At 34.2% G+C, this 14824-nt stretch overlaps 1 protein-coding gene across 12 annotated transcripts in view; it reads left to right on the top strand.

Annotated features, from left to right (window-relative positions):
* Positions 1-14824, top strand: part of DLG1 (discs large MAGUK scaffold protein 1) — a 267898-nt gene that overhangs the window by 132867 nt on the left and 120207 nt on the right. For 6 of the 12 annotated variants that reach the window (XM_069556571.1, XM_069556589.1, XM_069556576.1 and 3 more), the window contains exon 6: positions 3810-3908. The exons of the other annotated variants lie outside the window; for them this stretch is intronic. In XM_069556571.1, the coding sequence (XP_069412672.1) occupies positions 3810-3908 (99 nt within the window). The remainder of the gene's footprint in view (positions 1-3809; positions 3909-14824) is intronic. 12 annotated transcript variants of the gene reach the window in all.

Here is a 14824-nt window from a genome sequence, read left to right as displayed (position 1 = left end):
ATCACGTGGTATTTGTCTTCTTCTATCTGACTGACTTCACTTAAATTCTTTAAAACGATATTTTTCTCTTTGTCATAAATTAGGAGTCAGAATCTCTTGGGTTTTTCAAACATTTTAAAAAAGTTATAAATATTCCATTGAAAATTGGTAGCATCTAAATTATTTATTTTAAGCTCATAATATGGAATTCAACTTTTTTTTCCCCTATAGGAAGAATATATATTAATGGTGGCTGGAATCCCAAGTAAGACAGACAGAGACTTTATTCCTAATGTATTTTTAATTGTGATAAAATATATATAACAAAATTTTACCATTTTAACCTTTCTTAGTACACTTAAGTACAGTTAATTCAGTGTCAATAAATACATTCATGGTGTTGTGCAGCCATCACCGTTGTCCATCTCTGTAACTTTTCCATCTTTAAAAACAGAGAACTCATTTAGAGAACTCATTTAAATTGGTAATATTATAAAGAAAGAAAAAAGGAAACAATATCTAATGGCCTATAATTTCTTTCTACAGGATATCCAGGTAACAATAGCCTAGCAGATCTTTTCCTCATTCCTCACAAGTTAACTTCTGTGAGCTTAAGCTCAGTTGTAAAATGAAGGGTTAAACTTGATCCCTAGCTTCTTCAACTCTAATGGTCTTATAAAAATGATTGAAATTTTTAGCATCTTTTTGAACAATTAATGTGAAACACATTTTCAGTTTATTTTCTAGAAAATGAGATGGTAAAATATTATAATTGTTTTTCTCTTAATAGGAATAGATCTTCCATCCCTCACCATGCATTATAGCATCACTATATATTCATTGTTGACAGCTGGAAAAGTAGAATTCAAAATAGAGGCAGGGGGAAAAACTATTCATAATCCTGTCCTCAGAGGTTAACTTATCAAACATTTCTTTCCATTTTTTAAATAAAATTTTTATCTTCCTTTTTTTAGTTAATGTCATGCCATAGGCAATATCCTATATGACTTATAGACTGTTCTTACAGATGATTATTAATTGATGCATAGTATTTGCATGCTAAGTCGCTTTAGTCATGTCCGACTCTGTGACCCCATGGACTGTAGCCCACCAGTCTCCTCTGTCCATGCAATTCTCCAGGCAAGAATACTAGAGTGGGTTGCTGTGCCGTTCTCTGGGGCATAGTATTTAATCTTATGAAATTATCATTATTTGTGCAACCATTCCAACACCTTATATTTAGGATATTTTGCATTTTCCAAAATACAATGTTCAAAAGAATATATTGAATATTAATACCTTTGCTTTTTAAATATTGCCTTAGAATTCAGTTCGGTCGCTCAGTCATGTCCAACTCTTTGCGACCCCATGGACTGCAGCATGCCAAGCTTCCCTCAGGATAGACTAACAGAATTACTAAGTCAAAGAGTTCAACATTTTTAAAGCTGTTAGATTGCTTTTTGTAAAGTATGTATGAAGTTATATATCCAACAGCACTGTGAAGGGACCTGCTTTTCTGCGTTAAAATATTTTTGAGGTCTTTAATTGTGATAAAGTATATCTAACATAAGATTTGCCATTTTAACCAATTTTAACTTCACAATTTTGTGGCATCAGTTACATTTCCAGTATTGAGCAGCTTTTACCACTATCTATTTCCAAAACCTTTTCACTATCTCAAACTTACTTTGTAACCCCTAAGCAGTAAACTCCTTACATTCATCTCTCTCTTGCCCCTGGTAACTTCTAATCTACTTTACATGAATTTACCTATTCTAAATATAAGTGGAATCACAAAATATTGACCTTTTGTATCTGGTTAATTTCACTTAGCATAATGTTTTCAAGGTTTGTCCATGTTGTGGCAGATACCAGAATTTCATCCCTTTTTATGGCTGAATAACTATCGTGTGTGTGTGTGTGTGTGTGTGTGTGTGTGTATACACACCATGTTTTATATCTGTATCTGTTGATGGATACTCTTGAGTTGTTTCCACCTTTTGGCTATTGTGAATAATGCATCACTGAACACTAGGGTAAAGTATTCAAGTCCCAGTTTTCAGCTCTTTTAAGTATTTACCTAGGAGTAGAATTGGTGGGTCATATGGTAATCCTAGGGGTAGTTTTTTTTGAAGGACTGCCAAACCAAACTGTTTTCCATAGTGGCAGCACCATTTTCCATTCCCACCAGCAGGTTTTGATGATTCCAATTTCTGCATATCCTTGCCAACATTTGTTGCTTTCCGTTTTTTTTACTTTTTTATTATTGCCTCCCAGTAGTATGAAGTAATATATCATTGTCACTTTGATTTACATTTCCCTAATGAATAATAATATTGAATAGATTGTCATGTGCTTATTGTTTTTTTTTTTAAATTGGGGTTTTGTTGCTTTTAAATGTTGTCATAGTTTCTTCTGTACAATGAAGTGAATCAGCTCTATTTATACATATGCCCCTCCCTCTGGAGCCTCCCCCTCCCCCACTCCCCATTCCATCCATATGGGTCACCGCGTGCACCAAGCTGAGCTCCCTATGCCATGCTGTAGGTTCCCACTATCTGTTTTACACGTCAGTGTACATCAATCCCAATCTCCCAGTTCATCCCACTGCCACCCCACCTCACCCCATGTCCATACATCTGTGTGTTCCCTACGTCTGTGTCTCTCTTTGTGCCCTGCAGATAGGTTACTCTGTGCCGATTTCCTAGATTCTACATATATGCATTAAATAGGGTACTTGCCTCTCTCTTTCTGACTGACTGCACTCTGAATGGCAGACTGTAGGTCCATCCACATCTCTACAGATGACCCGGTTTTGCTCTTTCTGTGGCTGAGTAGTGCCCTGTTGTGCATACGTGCCACATCTTCTTTATCCGTTCACGCGCTGATGGGCAGTTAGACTGCTCCCATGTCCTGGCTGTTGTAGTGTTGCCAAGAACTTTGGTGCTTATGTGTATCCTCTGGAAAATGTCTGTTCCAGGTCCTTTGCCCATTGTTTAATTGTCTTTTTATGGTGAGTTCTTGATCTGTTCTTCATGTGAAACCATCATCAGATGTACAGTTTGCAAGATTTTCTCCCATTCTGTATGTTGTTTTTCCCTTTCTTGATAATGCCATTTGCTTCACAAAAGGTTTGAATTCTGATGCAGTCTAATTTTTTTTTATTCCTGCTTTTGATATCATATTTAAGAATCCATTGTTAAATCCAGGTTTATCCCTATGTTTTCTTCTAAGAATTTTGTGATTTTAATGCTTATATTTAGGTCATCAATTAATTTCCAGGTTTTGTATAGGATATGAGGTTTTATATAGGATATGAGGTTAGTAATTCTTATATAGAATGTCATTGATATAGCAAATATTTATGAATTAATCCAGGTAACAGAGATTGGTACTTTTAGAAGACACCCTTTCTGTGTTCCATTTACATCTTTTAAAAAAATAATTGAATTAATCATGAGAGTAATTGATTCTTTATATGCACGTAAGCAAGTGGTCAAATATATCCTGAATGCTATAAAAATATTTTCTAGTCTATGAAGCAAGTGTCTTATCTCCCAGTGGACGAGTATTGTTGAATCATTATATTTTATTATTTTCATTTAAACATCTAAAGAGTAGTCACTTACTTTAACTAGAGTCATTAAAATTATTATTGGTGGTATAATTACTTCTAAGAGCATTTTCTCATTTAAATTGAAGTAATATGTTATTTTACCTATTTTAGTTATTTCTGAAAACTATAGTTTATCTTTGTGACGAAACTTTCTGTTATATGTTTCCCTTTTATTTTATATTTTTCCTGATTTGTTGTCATTGATGATTTTTAGCCAACAGAAGCTGTATCTCCCTCTTCTCCCACTGTCCCTGTGATCCCTGTCCTGCCAGTCCCTGCTGAGAATACTGTCATCCTACCCATCATACCACAGGTTTTTATTAGTTTCTTTTTTCTTTATAAAAATTTTATTTGTTCTTAATGGTTTCATTTGTATTCTTTTCAGGTCATTTCAACTGTTTCTTTGTTAGATTTGGTAACACACTTTGGACTTTAAATAATATTTTTAGGGAGTTAAATATCTGGTATTTAATATAAGATGGGTTCAATATTTGCCATTTTATGAGGTTATCTACAGAAAAGATACATTCTAAACTTCATTGTATTGATCCTCCTTAGATTTGTTATCATGCCTTTTATACATGCAAGTCTGTTCAAAACAATTTTAAAATTTATTTCCTTTGGGTTGTTTATTTTCTAAATATAGTAAAAATAATTGTCCCTCCTGATCTTGTACTATATGTGTCCTTTTATATATAGCATTTTGTTCTCCAGTATATGTTGATCTTTGGAAATAATCCTTCTGTCATTTGGTGGGATAATATACTTCACATTTATTATTGAAAAATAATCACTGATGTATATAAAGTCTTTGGGAACTCTTTATGGTATCTTTGCAACTTTCTGTAAATGTAAAAATACTCTAAAATCATGAATTTATCTTTTTAAGTTAACATGTAACAGTCAAAAAATACAATGAGGTAATAGCCAAATGTCAGAGAATCTGAATATTTGTAGCTTTCAGAGCTTTAGTAGTTCCAAGGGACGGCTTGTTAAGACAATAACTACACTACCAACAGAGTTATCCAAAGGTAAAATCACAGTGGTATTAGTAAGTAGGATAATGGAGATCTTTTACACCAAAGGTCTTTATCTCATTTTAATGTGTAAACAAATGGATCTTTAGGTAATTTTACTATTATTGACCTGTAGCATAAAATCTAGTAAAAATGGTGTTTTTGCTATGTCAAAATAAGTACTGTTAAGGGGAAAAATGGGTTATCACCTTTCATTGTTCTCATCTCAGTGCCCTTCTCCTCTCTTAAAAAGTGAAAATCAGTAAGAACATTATACAAAGTAAGATTCTAGGGGAAATATAGATATTACACTAAAACAAAAATCACAAAAAGTCAAATTATGAAACTACCAAGAATTGAATAGATAAGTCCGGATGGATATTTTCTGTACAGTGCAATGAGAAATTGAATTTATAAATTATAAAATATAATTTTACATAGACAAAGGGTTATTGTAATAATGTAACGTTCTTCCAAGTAACTAAGATTTAGTAGCACAATATTTTTTGAAGTAGGAGACTTGAAAGTTTATTCTGGTCATGTCACCTCAGTTTGTCTTTTGATGTCAAAATGGTTTTCTAGAACCCTTTGAAATTTTGAAGTAATTTCTGCTCTTATATTCAGTTAGGAACCAGTCCTCTCCTGTTCAGAAGTTCTCTGATTTATTTATTCCAAATGTCCCTAGCTTAGTATCACACTACACTTGAAAATTGTTTAGAGATTGCATAATCTTGTAATTATAAATAAAGTTGGATGGGTCTGGTTTAGAATTCTGGTTCTACCACTTCCTGCCCTCTCCAGTATTCTTGCCCGGACAATTTCATGGACAGGCTATAGTCCATGGGGTCACAAAGAGTCAGACATGACTGAGTAACTAATACTTTTTCACTTTCCTACCACTTTCTAGCTGTGTAATTGAGCAATTTACTTAACCTTGATCTTGTTACTCACCTGTAACACTGATGATGATAGTAGTACTTGAGATGTTTTACAGTGATTGAAGGAATAATAATGGCACTTGGTCGTGGCTATTTGTATCATTACTGTTACTTCATATTTGCTTGAGACAGTAAACCAGGGAGCAAGTTTACAAACAGGAGAGGCTTATTAGTATATTACCTAACCTCATTTTAGGTTTTAAATATACTTACAAAAGTCTATGTAGAATAGTTTAATAATTTGTTTTGTTTTACATGAGAAGGCCGTGGGTGTGCCTCATTTTGCAGAATAAGTGTGTGTATACCTGAGTAATTGAATATAACATTACATTATAAAATTAATAAAAGTGATTAAAATATTTGTCCCCAAATGAATTTTTAAATCCAATCTTATATATAACCTGATTTTAACATTTTAAATAAATACAGTTTTTCTTCTAAAGATCTACTACTTTATACTTTGGATGCATCGGGAGATAATAGAAATAGAAACAGAAGATTTGAGATTTAGAGTTTAGTCCTGCTTTGTGACTCAAATTGTTCAACATCTCTGAGTTTTATACTCCCTTCATCTATTAAAAATGGGGGCTAACACTTGTCTATTTCAAAGTGAGTTTGAGGACAGATAGATAGCTAGAAAGATGATAAATTTTTAAAACATTCTCGTATTATTTTTAGAACTTTAAACTTTCAGAGTACTTTTATATTGATCATGTCACTTAAATTTTATGAAAATATGAAAATTATCATGCTTATTATTTAGAGTGGTACAGAGATACGTTGAATGGCTTGTATTTATTTATTGAAGGATAATTGCTTTACAGGATTTTGTTGTTTTCTGTCAAGCTTCAACATGAATCAGCCATTGGTATACAAACATCCCCTCCCTCTTGAACCTCTCTTCCATCTCCTCCCCATCCCACCTCTCTAGATTGATAGAGAGCCCCTGTTTGAGATTCCTGAGACATACAGCAAATTCCCATTGGCTATTTATTTTACATACAGTAATGTAAGTTTCCATGTTACTCTTTCATACGTCTTACGCTCTCCTCCCCTCTGCCCTTGTCCATAAGTCTGTTTTCTATGTCTGTTGCTCCACTGCTGCCCTGCAAATAAATTCTTCAATAACATCTTTCTAGATTCTGTATATATGTGTTAGTAGGCAGAGGAACCAGAAATCAAATTGCCAACATCTGCTGGATCATGGGAAAAGCAAGAGAGTTCCATAAAAACATCTATTTCTGCTTTATTGACTATGCCAACGCCTTTGACTGTGTGGATCACAAGAAATTGTGGAAAATTCTGAAAGAGATGGGAATACCAGCCACCTGACCTGCCTCTTGAGAAACCTATATGCGGGTCAGGAAGCAACAGTTAGAACTGGACATGGAACAACAGACTGGTTCCAAATAGGGAAAGGAGTATGTCAAGGCTGTATATTGTCACCCTGCTTATTTAACTTCTATGCTGAGTACATCATGAGAAATGCTGGGCTGGAAGAAGCACAAACTGGAATCAAGATTGCTGGGAGAAATATCAATAACCTCAGATATGCAAATGACACCACCCTTATGGCAGAAAGTGAAGAGGAACTAAAAAGCCTCTTGATGAAAGTGAAAGAGGAGAGTGAAAATGTTGGCTTAAAGCTCAACATTCAGGAAACGAAGGTCATGGCATCTGGTCCCATCACTTCATGGGAAATAGATGGAGAAACAGTGGAAACAGTGTCAGACTTTATTTTGGGGGGCTCCAGAATCATTACAGATGGTGATTGCAGCCATGAAATTAAAAGACGCTTACTCCTTGGAAGGAAAGTTATGACCAACCTAGACAGCATATTGAAAAGCAGAGACATTACTTTGCCAACAAAGGTCCGTCTAGTCAAGGCTGTGGTTTTTCCAGTCATCATGTATGGATGTGAGGGTTGGCTAAGTTCATTCCTAACTGTTTTTATTCTTTTTGATACTGTTTTAAATTGAATTGTTTCTGTTTTCTTGCCAGCTTGTTTGTATATAGGAATGCAACTGATTTTTGTATGTAGACCATTTACTGCCACTTTGCTAAGTATTAGTTGTAACAGACTTTTGTGTGGTTCCTTCAGAGTTTTCTACATGTATGATCATATTATTTGCAAACAGATAGTTTTCTTTTTTTCATTTGGGAAATTTATTTCATGCTTTATGGGGAAACAGAAAGGAGGGTCAGACTACCCCTTGTTTTGGCCATTTTTAAAAATTATGAAAATAATGATAACACATTTACAAGAGACTTGGAAAATACAGAGCATGGTTATATGTAGTTCCACTACATATTACAATTTTTTTAATAGTTAAATTAAGAATTTTAGTTGGAGTTTCAATATCAAACTCTCAAAAATTAATAGAATGAATATACAGAGAAGTAGAAGGATATAGTAGTCTTGAAAAGCACTCTTCACCAGTTCAACATAATTAAGATTTATACAGTTTTTACACAACAGTAGGATACAAATTCTGTTCAAATTCCCATAGATTATAAACGAGGAGACACTGGAACATACCCAGGGACATAAGACCAGGTGCAAAAAATGGGTGGTCTAAAGATACTGAAATCATACAGTTATCTTATCCTTGTAGAATTATATTAGAGATCAGTATCAAAAGATACTTGAAAATAGCCCACATATTTTCAAATACAATGTAACATTTACAAAGAGGGATCGAAAACTTAAATAAAGTTAGAAGACTGAAAAAACACAGAGGGTGATTATAGAAAAGAAAGCATTTAAATGAGAAAATAATATCAGAATGGGAAATTAATATCAGACACTTTAAAATCTCATGTATTTAGAAATTAAATGTCTACTTTTAAATGATGGGTATGTCTAAGAAGCCATAGCAAGGAAATAGAAAATATTTATAATAGAATAAAAATTGAAAAGAGAATTTACCAGAATTTGTTGCTTGCAGCTGAAGCTGCTGAATAATTTTTCTTCTTATTTGTTTAATTGACTGATTTTCAGTACTTTGTTAGATAGAAGTTGTGAAAGTGGGCTGGCTTGACTTGTTTTTTATATTAGAGGGAAAGTTTTCAGTCTTTCACCATGGAAGTATGATGTTTACTGTAGGTTTTTCATATATGACCTTTAATATGTGGTGGTGGTTTCCTTATATTCTTAGTTAAAATATTTAATACTGTCACATACTTCCTGCATAGATTGAGATGATCATGTTGGTTTTTTTTTTTCTTTCTTTCTTCTTCTTTCTATTGATGTGGTATGTTACATTGATCAATTTTCCTGTGTTGAATCATCCTTGCAATCCAGGAATAAATCCTGCTTGTTCATGGTATATAAACCTCTTAGTATAATGCTGAATACAATTTTTTTGAGATTTTTGGATCAGTATACATAAGGGATATTGGTGTGCAATTTTCTTATAGAGATAATGCTGGCCTTAAAGTATAAGTTGGGGAGTATACCTTCTTCTTCAATTTTAGGGCAGAATTTGAGAAAAATTGATGGTAGTTCTTCAAGTGTTTGGTAGATTTCACCAGGAAAACAATTAGATTTTAAGGGCTTTTGTCAGGAGATTTTTGATTACTGATTCAATTCCTTATTAATTCAGTTCAGTTGCTCAGTTGTGTCCGACTCTGCGACCCCATGAATCGCAGCACACCAGGCCTCCCTGTCCATCACCAACTCCCGGAGTTCACTCAGACTCAAGTCCATCAAGTCAGTGATGCCATCCAGCCATCTCATCCTCTGCCGTCCCCTTCTCCTCCTGCCAGCATCAGAGTCTTTTCCAATGAGTCAACTCTTCGCATGAGGTGGCCAAAGTATTGGAGTTTCAGCTTTAGCATCATTCCTTCCAAAGAAATCCCAGGGCTGATCTCCTTCAGAATGGACTGGTTGGATCTCCTTGCAGTCCAAGGGACTCTCAAGAGTCTTCTCCAACACCACAGTTCAAAAGCATCAATTCTTTGGCGCTCAGCTTTCTTCACAGTCTAACTCTCACATCCATACATGACTACTGGAAAAACCATAGCCTTGACTAGACGGACCTTTGTTGGCAAAGTAATATCTCTGCTTTTGAATATGATATCTAGGTTGGTCATAACTTTTCTTCCAAGGAGTAAAGTATTAAAATTTTCTCTTCATGATTCGTCATTGGTAGGAGTTTTACCATTTTGTGTAAGTTACCCAGTTTGTTGGCTTACACTTGCTCATAATAACTCTATAATCCTTTTTGTTTCTATTGAATTAACAATAGTGTTCCCACTGTCATTTCTGATTTTAATAATTTATTGTTCTCTCCTTTTCCCTTAGTCCATCTAACTAAAAGTTTGTCAATTTGTTGATCTTTTAAAAAAATAACTATTGGCCTCATTTTCTCTATTATTTATTTGATTCATTGGTTAATAGTATGTCATTTAATTTCCACAACTTGGTGAATTTTCCGGTTTGCTTCTATTATTGCTTACTATCTTCATCCATTTTTGACATAAAACATACTTTGTATGACAACTTTCTTACTAAATCTATTGAGACATAATTGTGGCCTAACACAGTGTATTCTGGGAATGATCCAAATGCACTTGAAAAGAATGTATCCTGTTGTTGGGCAGAGTGTTCCAAACATGTCTGTTAGGTCACATTGGTTTATTGTGTCATTTAAATCATTTTTTTCTGTACTTATCTTTTGTCTGGCTACTTTACACATTATTTTGAACAGGGCATTGAAATCTTTATTATTTGTAAAACTGTTTACTCTCTTTAATTCTGTCACTTTCTATTTCATAGATTTTGATGGTATATCATTAGGTACTTGAATGTTAATTGTTTTGTTTTCTTACTGTATTAAACCTTCTATTAATATGTAATGTCCTTTGTCCCTTGTAACTTTTTAAATTTAACTTCTATTTTATCTAATATTAATATAGTGACTCCTATCTTTTTAGTTGCTAGTTGCATGGAATATCTTCTTCTATCCTTTCACTTTCAACCTGTTTGCATCTTTGAATCTCAATGAAGTCTCTTGCAGAAAATATTGTTGGGTCATGTGGATTTATCCGTTCTGCCTTTTTTTGATTGGAGGGTTTAAGCAATTTGCATTTAAAGTAATTATTGATAAGAAGAGGCTTCTGTCATTTTGTTATTTATTTTCTATATTTATTATAGGTTTATTTCCTGCATTTCCTGCATTGTCTTATTTTTTGTTTGGTTGATTTTTTAATTTTTATATATGTAGTGAAATGTTTAAATTCCTTTCATTTTTCTTTTTATGTATATTCTGTAGCTAATTTCTCTGTGGTTACCATGGAGATTACATTTAATATACTGAAGTTATAACACTCAAATTTAAATTTATATCAGTTTAACTTTAATGATATATAAAAACTCTGCTCCTCTTAACAGTTACATCCTCATCCCTCTCAGTTGTTTATGTCACAAAATTACAACTTTATACATTATATGTACAAAAACGTAAACTAACAATTTTTAAATGCATTCATGTTTTAAATTATGTAGAAAATAAATGTGAAATTACAAAGCAAAGTTATTATGATATTAACTTCAGGGCTATTAATTGATTTTAGTTATTTACTGATGTTGACATCACTTCTGTATGAATAATTCACTTTTAGACTAACTTTTAAAATATAAAATTCCAGGCAAGAACACTGGGGTGGGTTGCCATGCCCTTCTCCAGGGATCTTCCTGACCCAGGATCAGGCATGGCAACCCACTCCAGTATTCTTGTCTGGAAAACCCCATGGGTAGAGGATCCTGGTGGGCCATTGTCCACGGGGTCACAAAGAGTCAGACATGACTGAGTGACTAACATGTCCACTTCTTTAAAATATAGTTTAAAAAATATTAGTCTCTTAAATTATATAGATAACAAAAAGTGATGTTACAAAACACTATTAAGATAACAAAGAGTTTTTCTGTATTTATCCTTATTACCAAGGTCTTTATTTCTTCAGACACCTAGAGTTACTGTTTTGTGTCCTTTCATTTCTACATGTAGGATTCGCTTTAGCATTTTTTTCAGGGCCAGTCTATAAGTAATGATCTCCCTCAGCTTTGTTTATTTGAGAATGTCATAATTTCTCCCTCATATTTGCGAGATTATTTTGCCAGTTACTGGATTCTCGGTTGACACTGTTTTTCTTTTAGTACTTTGAATATACCAGCCCAGTGTTTCCTGACCTCAAAGGAGCTCTTGTATATTGAGTCACTTTGTCGTACTGCTTTCACAATTTTCTCTTTGTCTTTCAGCAGTTTGATTTTAATGTGTCTGAGTGTGAATCTCTCCAAGTTCATCCTGCCTTGAGTTTCTTCAGCTTCTTTGATTGTTTATGTTCATGTCTTTCATCAGATTTGGGAATGTTTTACCCATTATTTCTTCAGATATTCTCTCTTGCCCTTTGATCTCTCTCTTGGACTCCCGCAATGTTCGTTGGTCTGCTTAATGATGGCCCACAAGTCTCTTTAGACTGGTTACTTTTCTTCAGTCTTTCTGTTCTCAGACTTAAGAATTTACATCATCCTATCTTCAGGTTTCCTAATTCTGCCTGCTCACATCTGCTTTAGTGACTTTTTCATTTCAATTACTTCACTTGTCAGCTTCAGAATTTCCTTTTGGTTTCTCTTTAGGATTTCTGTCTTTTATTGCTTTCTCTGTTTCGTTCATACATTCTTTTCTTGACCTTGTGCACCGTGTCTTTTAGTTCTTTGGATATTACAGTGGTTGCTTTAAATCATTTGTCTAATAGATATGCCACCAGCTCTTTTTCAGAGAGAGTTTCTTTTTTCTTTACTCTCCCTCGTTTGGATGGAACATATGTTCCTATTTCTTTGCATGCCTTGTGATATTTTTTGTTGGAAATTGAACATTTGAATCTTATGATTTTTCTGGAAATCAGATTTAAAGTTTGCTGGGTATTTTTGTTTTTGAGTTTTTGATTGCTGTAGGCTATCTTTGTGCTAAAAATCAGCTTATGCGATAACCTTAAAATCTTCTCTGATTTTTTTTCTATGCCTGCACCTTCCCCAGGCATGCACAATGACTTTGTGATTTCCCTCATATATGTGGTTGTTTTTGAATATTCTAATCTTCAGTGTCTGATTCTCAAAAGGGGAAAGAGACAAATGAAATTATGGGAGGAGACACTTGCCCTTTAAAACTAGGAGTCACTTCAGCCAGAGGCGGGGGGATTTATATTACTTGGGGGAGGCTCAGCAATAATGGCCACTGCCTCTTTGAAACCTCTGTGATCAGAGGTAGCAATCAGAACACAGATTTCCCTATATTTGAAGAACAGGGTCCTTTTTGGCTTGCCCTCTCTCTGCCTACTCTGCCCTGGCTTGTGCAGGCTTTGTGCCAGCTGCTCTAGGAACAAATTATGAAGGATGGGAATTGGGTAGCTGCAACACTGCTGGATTAACCACAGTTTGACATCTAATAACTTCTGGAAGTTGCAAGCCCTCAATAGACTACAGAATTCCAAAATGCTTATGTCACACTGACAATTGCATTTTGCCAGTACAGTCGTCATCTAGGTGGAGAAGCAAATTTGTGGGACTTTTTAATCTGTCATTGTTCCAGAATTCATCCTATTTGTTTTTATAGTCACTTTAACTTATATATATATAGTGGTCACTAACGTGATGGCGTTAACTTTCAATGCTGTGTGTGCCAAATTAGAATCCAAGATGTACTACTCTCTGGGGTTTATGAGTTTTTTATTGGAGAAATACTTGTTTATAATTTAGTAGGGGAGAAAGAGAGAGACATTAAACCAATAATATAATGAAACTCCAATAAATGCTAAAAAGGAGAACTACAGTATATAGCATAAAAGCATTTTCTAAACTAATTTTGGCCTGTTTTTGAATAACTGAATCTTAGAATTATTTTAACACAAAATTTTTAAGATGTAATATTGTTCTCTGAAATTGGATTAGGATGCTGCAGTATGTTAACAGCAGCAGACTTATGAGGCCCTTTGTTAATGAAATAACATTCTAAAAGTTGGATGATCAAAACTGTGTTTCTTAAGCCTTATTATTAATTCGTGGGTCATATTCTTTAGGGGTTGGTTAGTTTGTTTCTGGTATATCCTGCCCCTTTCCTATCACCCTCCCCCCCATTTCTGAGTGAATCATAGGATTTCATTATTGTCTGAGACATATATTATTGTTCAGACATATATAGTGGAATATACTATTAGTAAGTATAATGGATTAGCAATAGGTTTCTGTGGTTTACAACACAGTTTTTTGTTTTGTTTTTAATATTACCTTACTGAATTGTCACACAGTCCTTTTGATTAAAGGCATGTCTCTTTATAGATGGAAGAAATAAGTTTCAATAATTAGTACTTGTGATTTACCTGTATATTCAAAGTCATTAAATGGTAGAGTGAGATAGAGAGAGATCTAGAATCATGCCTTTTTTTTTTTTTTTTTAAATTTTACTTTACAATACTGTATTGGTTTTGCCATACATCAACATGAATCCGCCATGGGTGTACACGTGTTCCCAATCCTGAACCCCCCTCCCACCACTCTCCCCATTACCATCTCTCTGGGTCATCCCAGTGCACCAGCCCCAAGCATCCTGTTTCCTGCATTGAACCGAGACTGGAGATTTGTTTCTTATATGATATTATACATGTTTCAGTGCCATTCTCCCAAATCATCCCACCCTCTCCCTCTCCCACAGAGTCCAAAAGACTGTTCTATACATCTGTGTCTCTTTTGCTGTCTCGCATACAGGGTTATCGTTACCATCTTTCTAAATTCCATATATATGTGTTAGTATACTGTATTGGTGTTTTTCTTTCTGGCTTACTTCACTCTGTATAATCAGCTCCAGTTTCATCCACCTCATTAGAACGGATTCACATGTATTCTTTTTAATGGCTGAACAACCTAGATGTCCATCAGCAGATGAATGGATAAGAAAGCTGTGGTACATATACACAGTGAAGTATTACTCAGCCATTAGAATCATGCTTTTTGATGTGTCATTTCAGGTTATTTAAATAACCTTATTTGACTAACTTAACAAGTAACTTTCACATAGATTATCCTCAAGTCTTGTTGCTGTTATTTGGTTTCCTCCCTAAGTAAAGCTGGTAATTCCATGTTATCTGTTCTGCTATCTCTCATCCTAGTTATAGATACCAAGGTCTTAAACTAGCCAAATTTGCTACTGTATTTTTTGTTTTAGTGCTCTTTATTTCAGCTATCTGAAAGTAGCAGATTCCGTGGCCAAATTTTTCTG

This window comes from Ovis canadensis, chromosome 1 (genome assembly GCF_042477335.2).
Source record: "Ovis canadensis isolate MfBH-ARS-UI-01 breed Bighorn chromosome 1, ARS-UI_OviCan_v2, whole genome shotgun sequence".
Lineage (NCBI taxonomy): Eukaryota > Metazoa > Chordata > Mammalia > Artiodactyla > Bovidae > Ovis > Ovis canadensis.
This window is presented reverse-complemented; position numbering and strand designations above follow the sequence as displayed.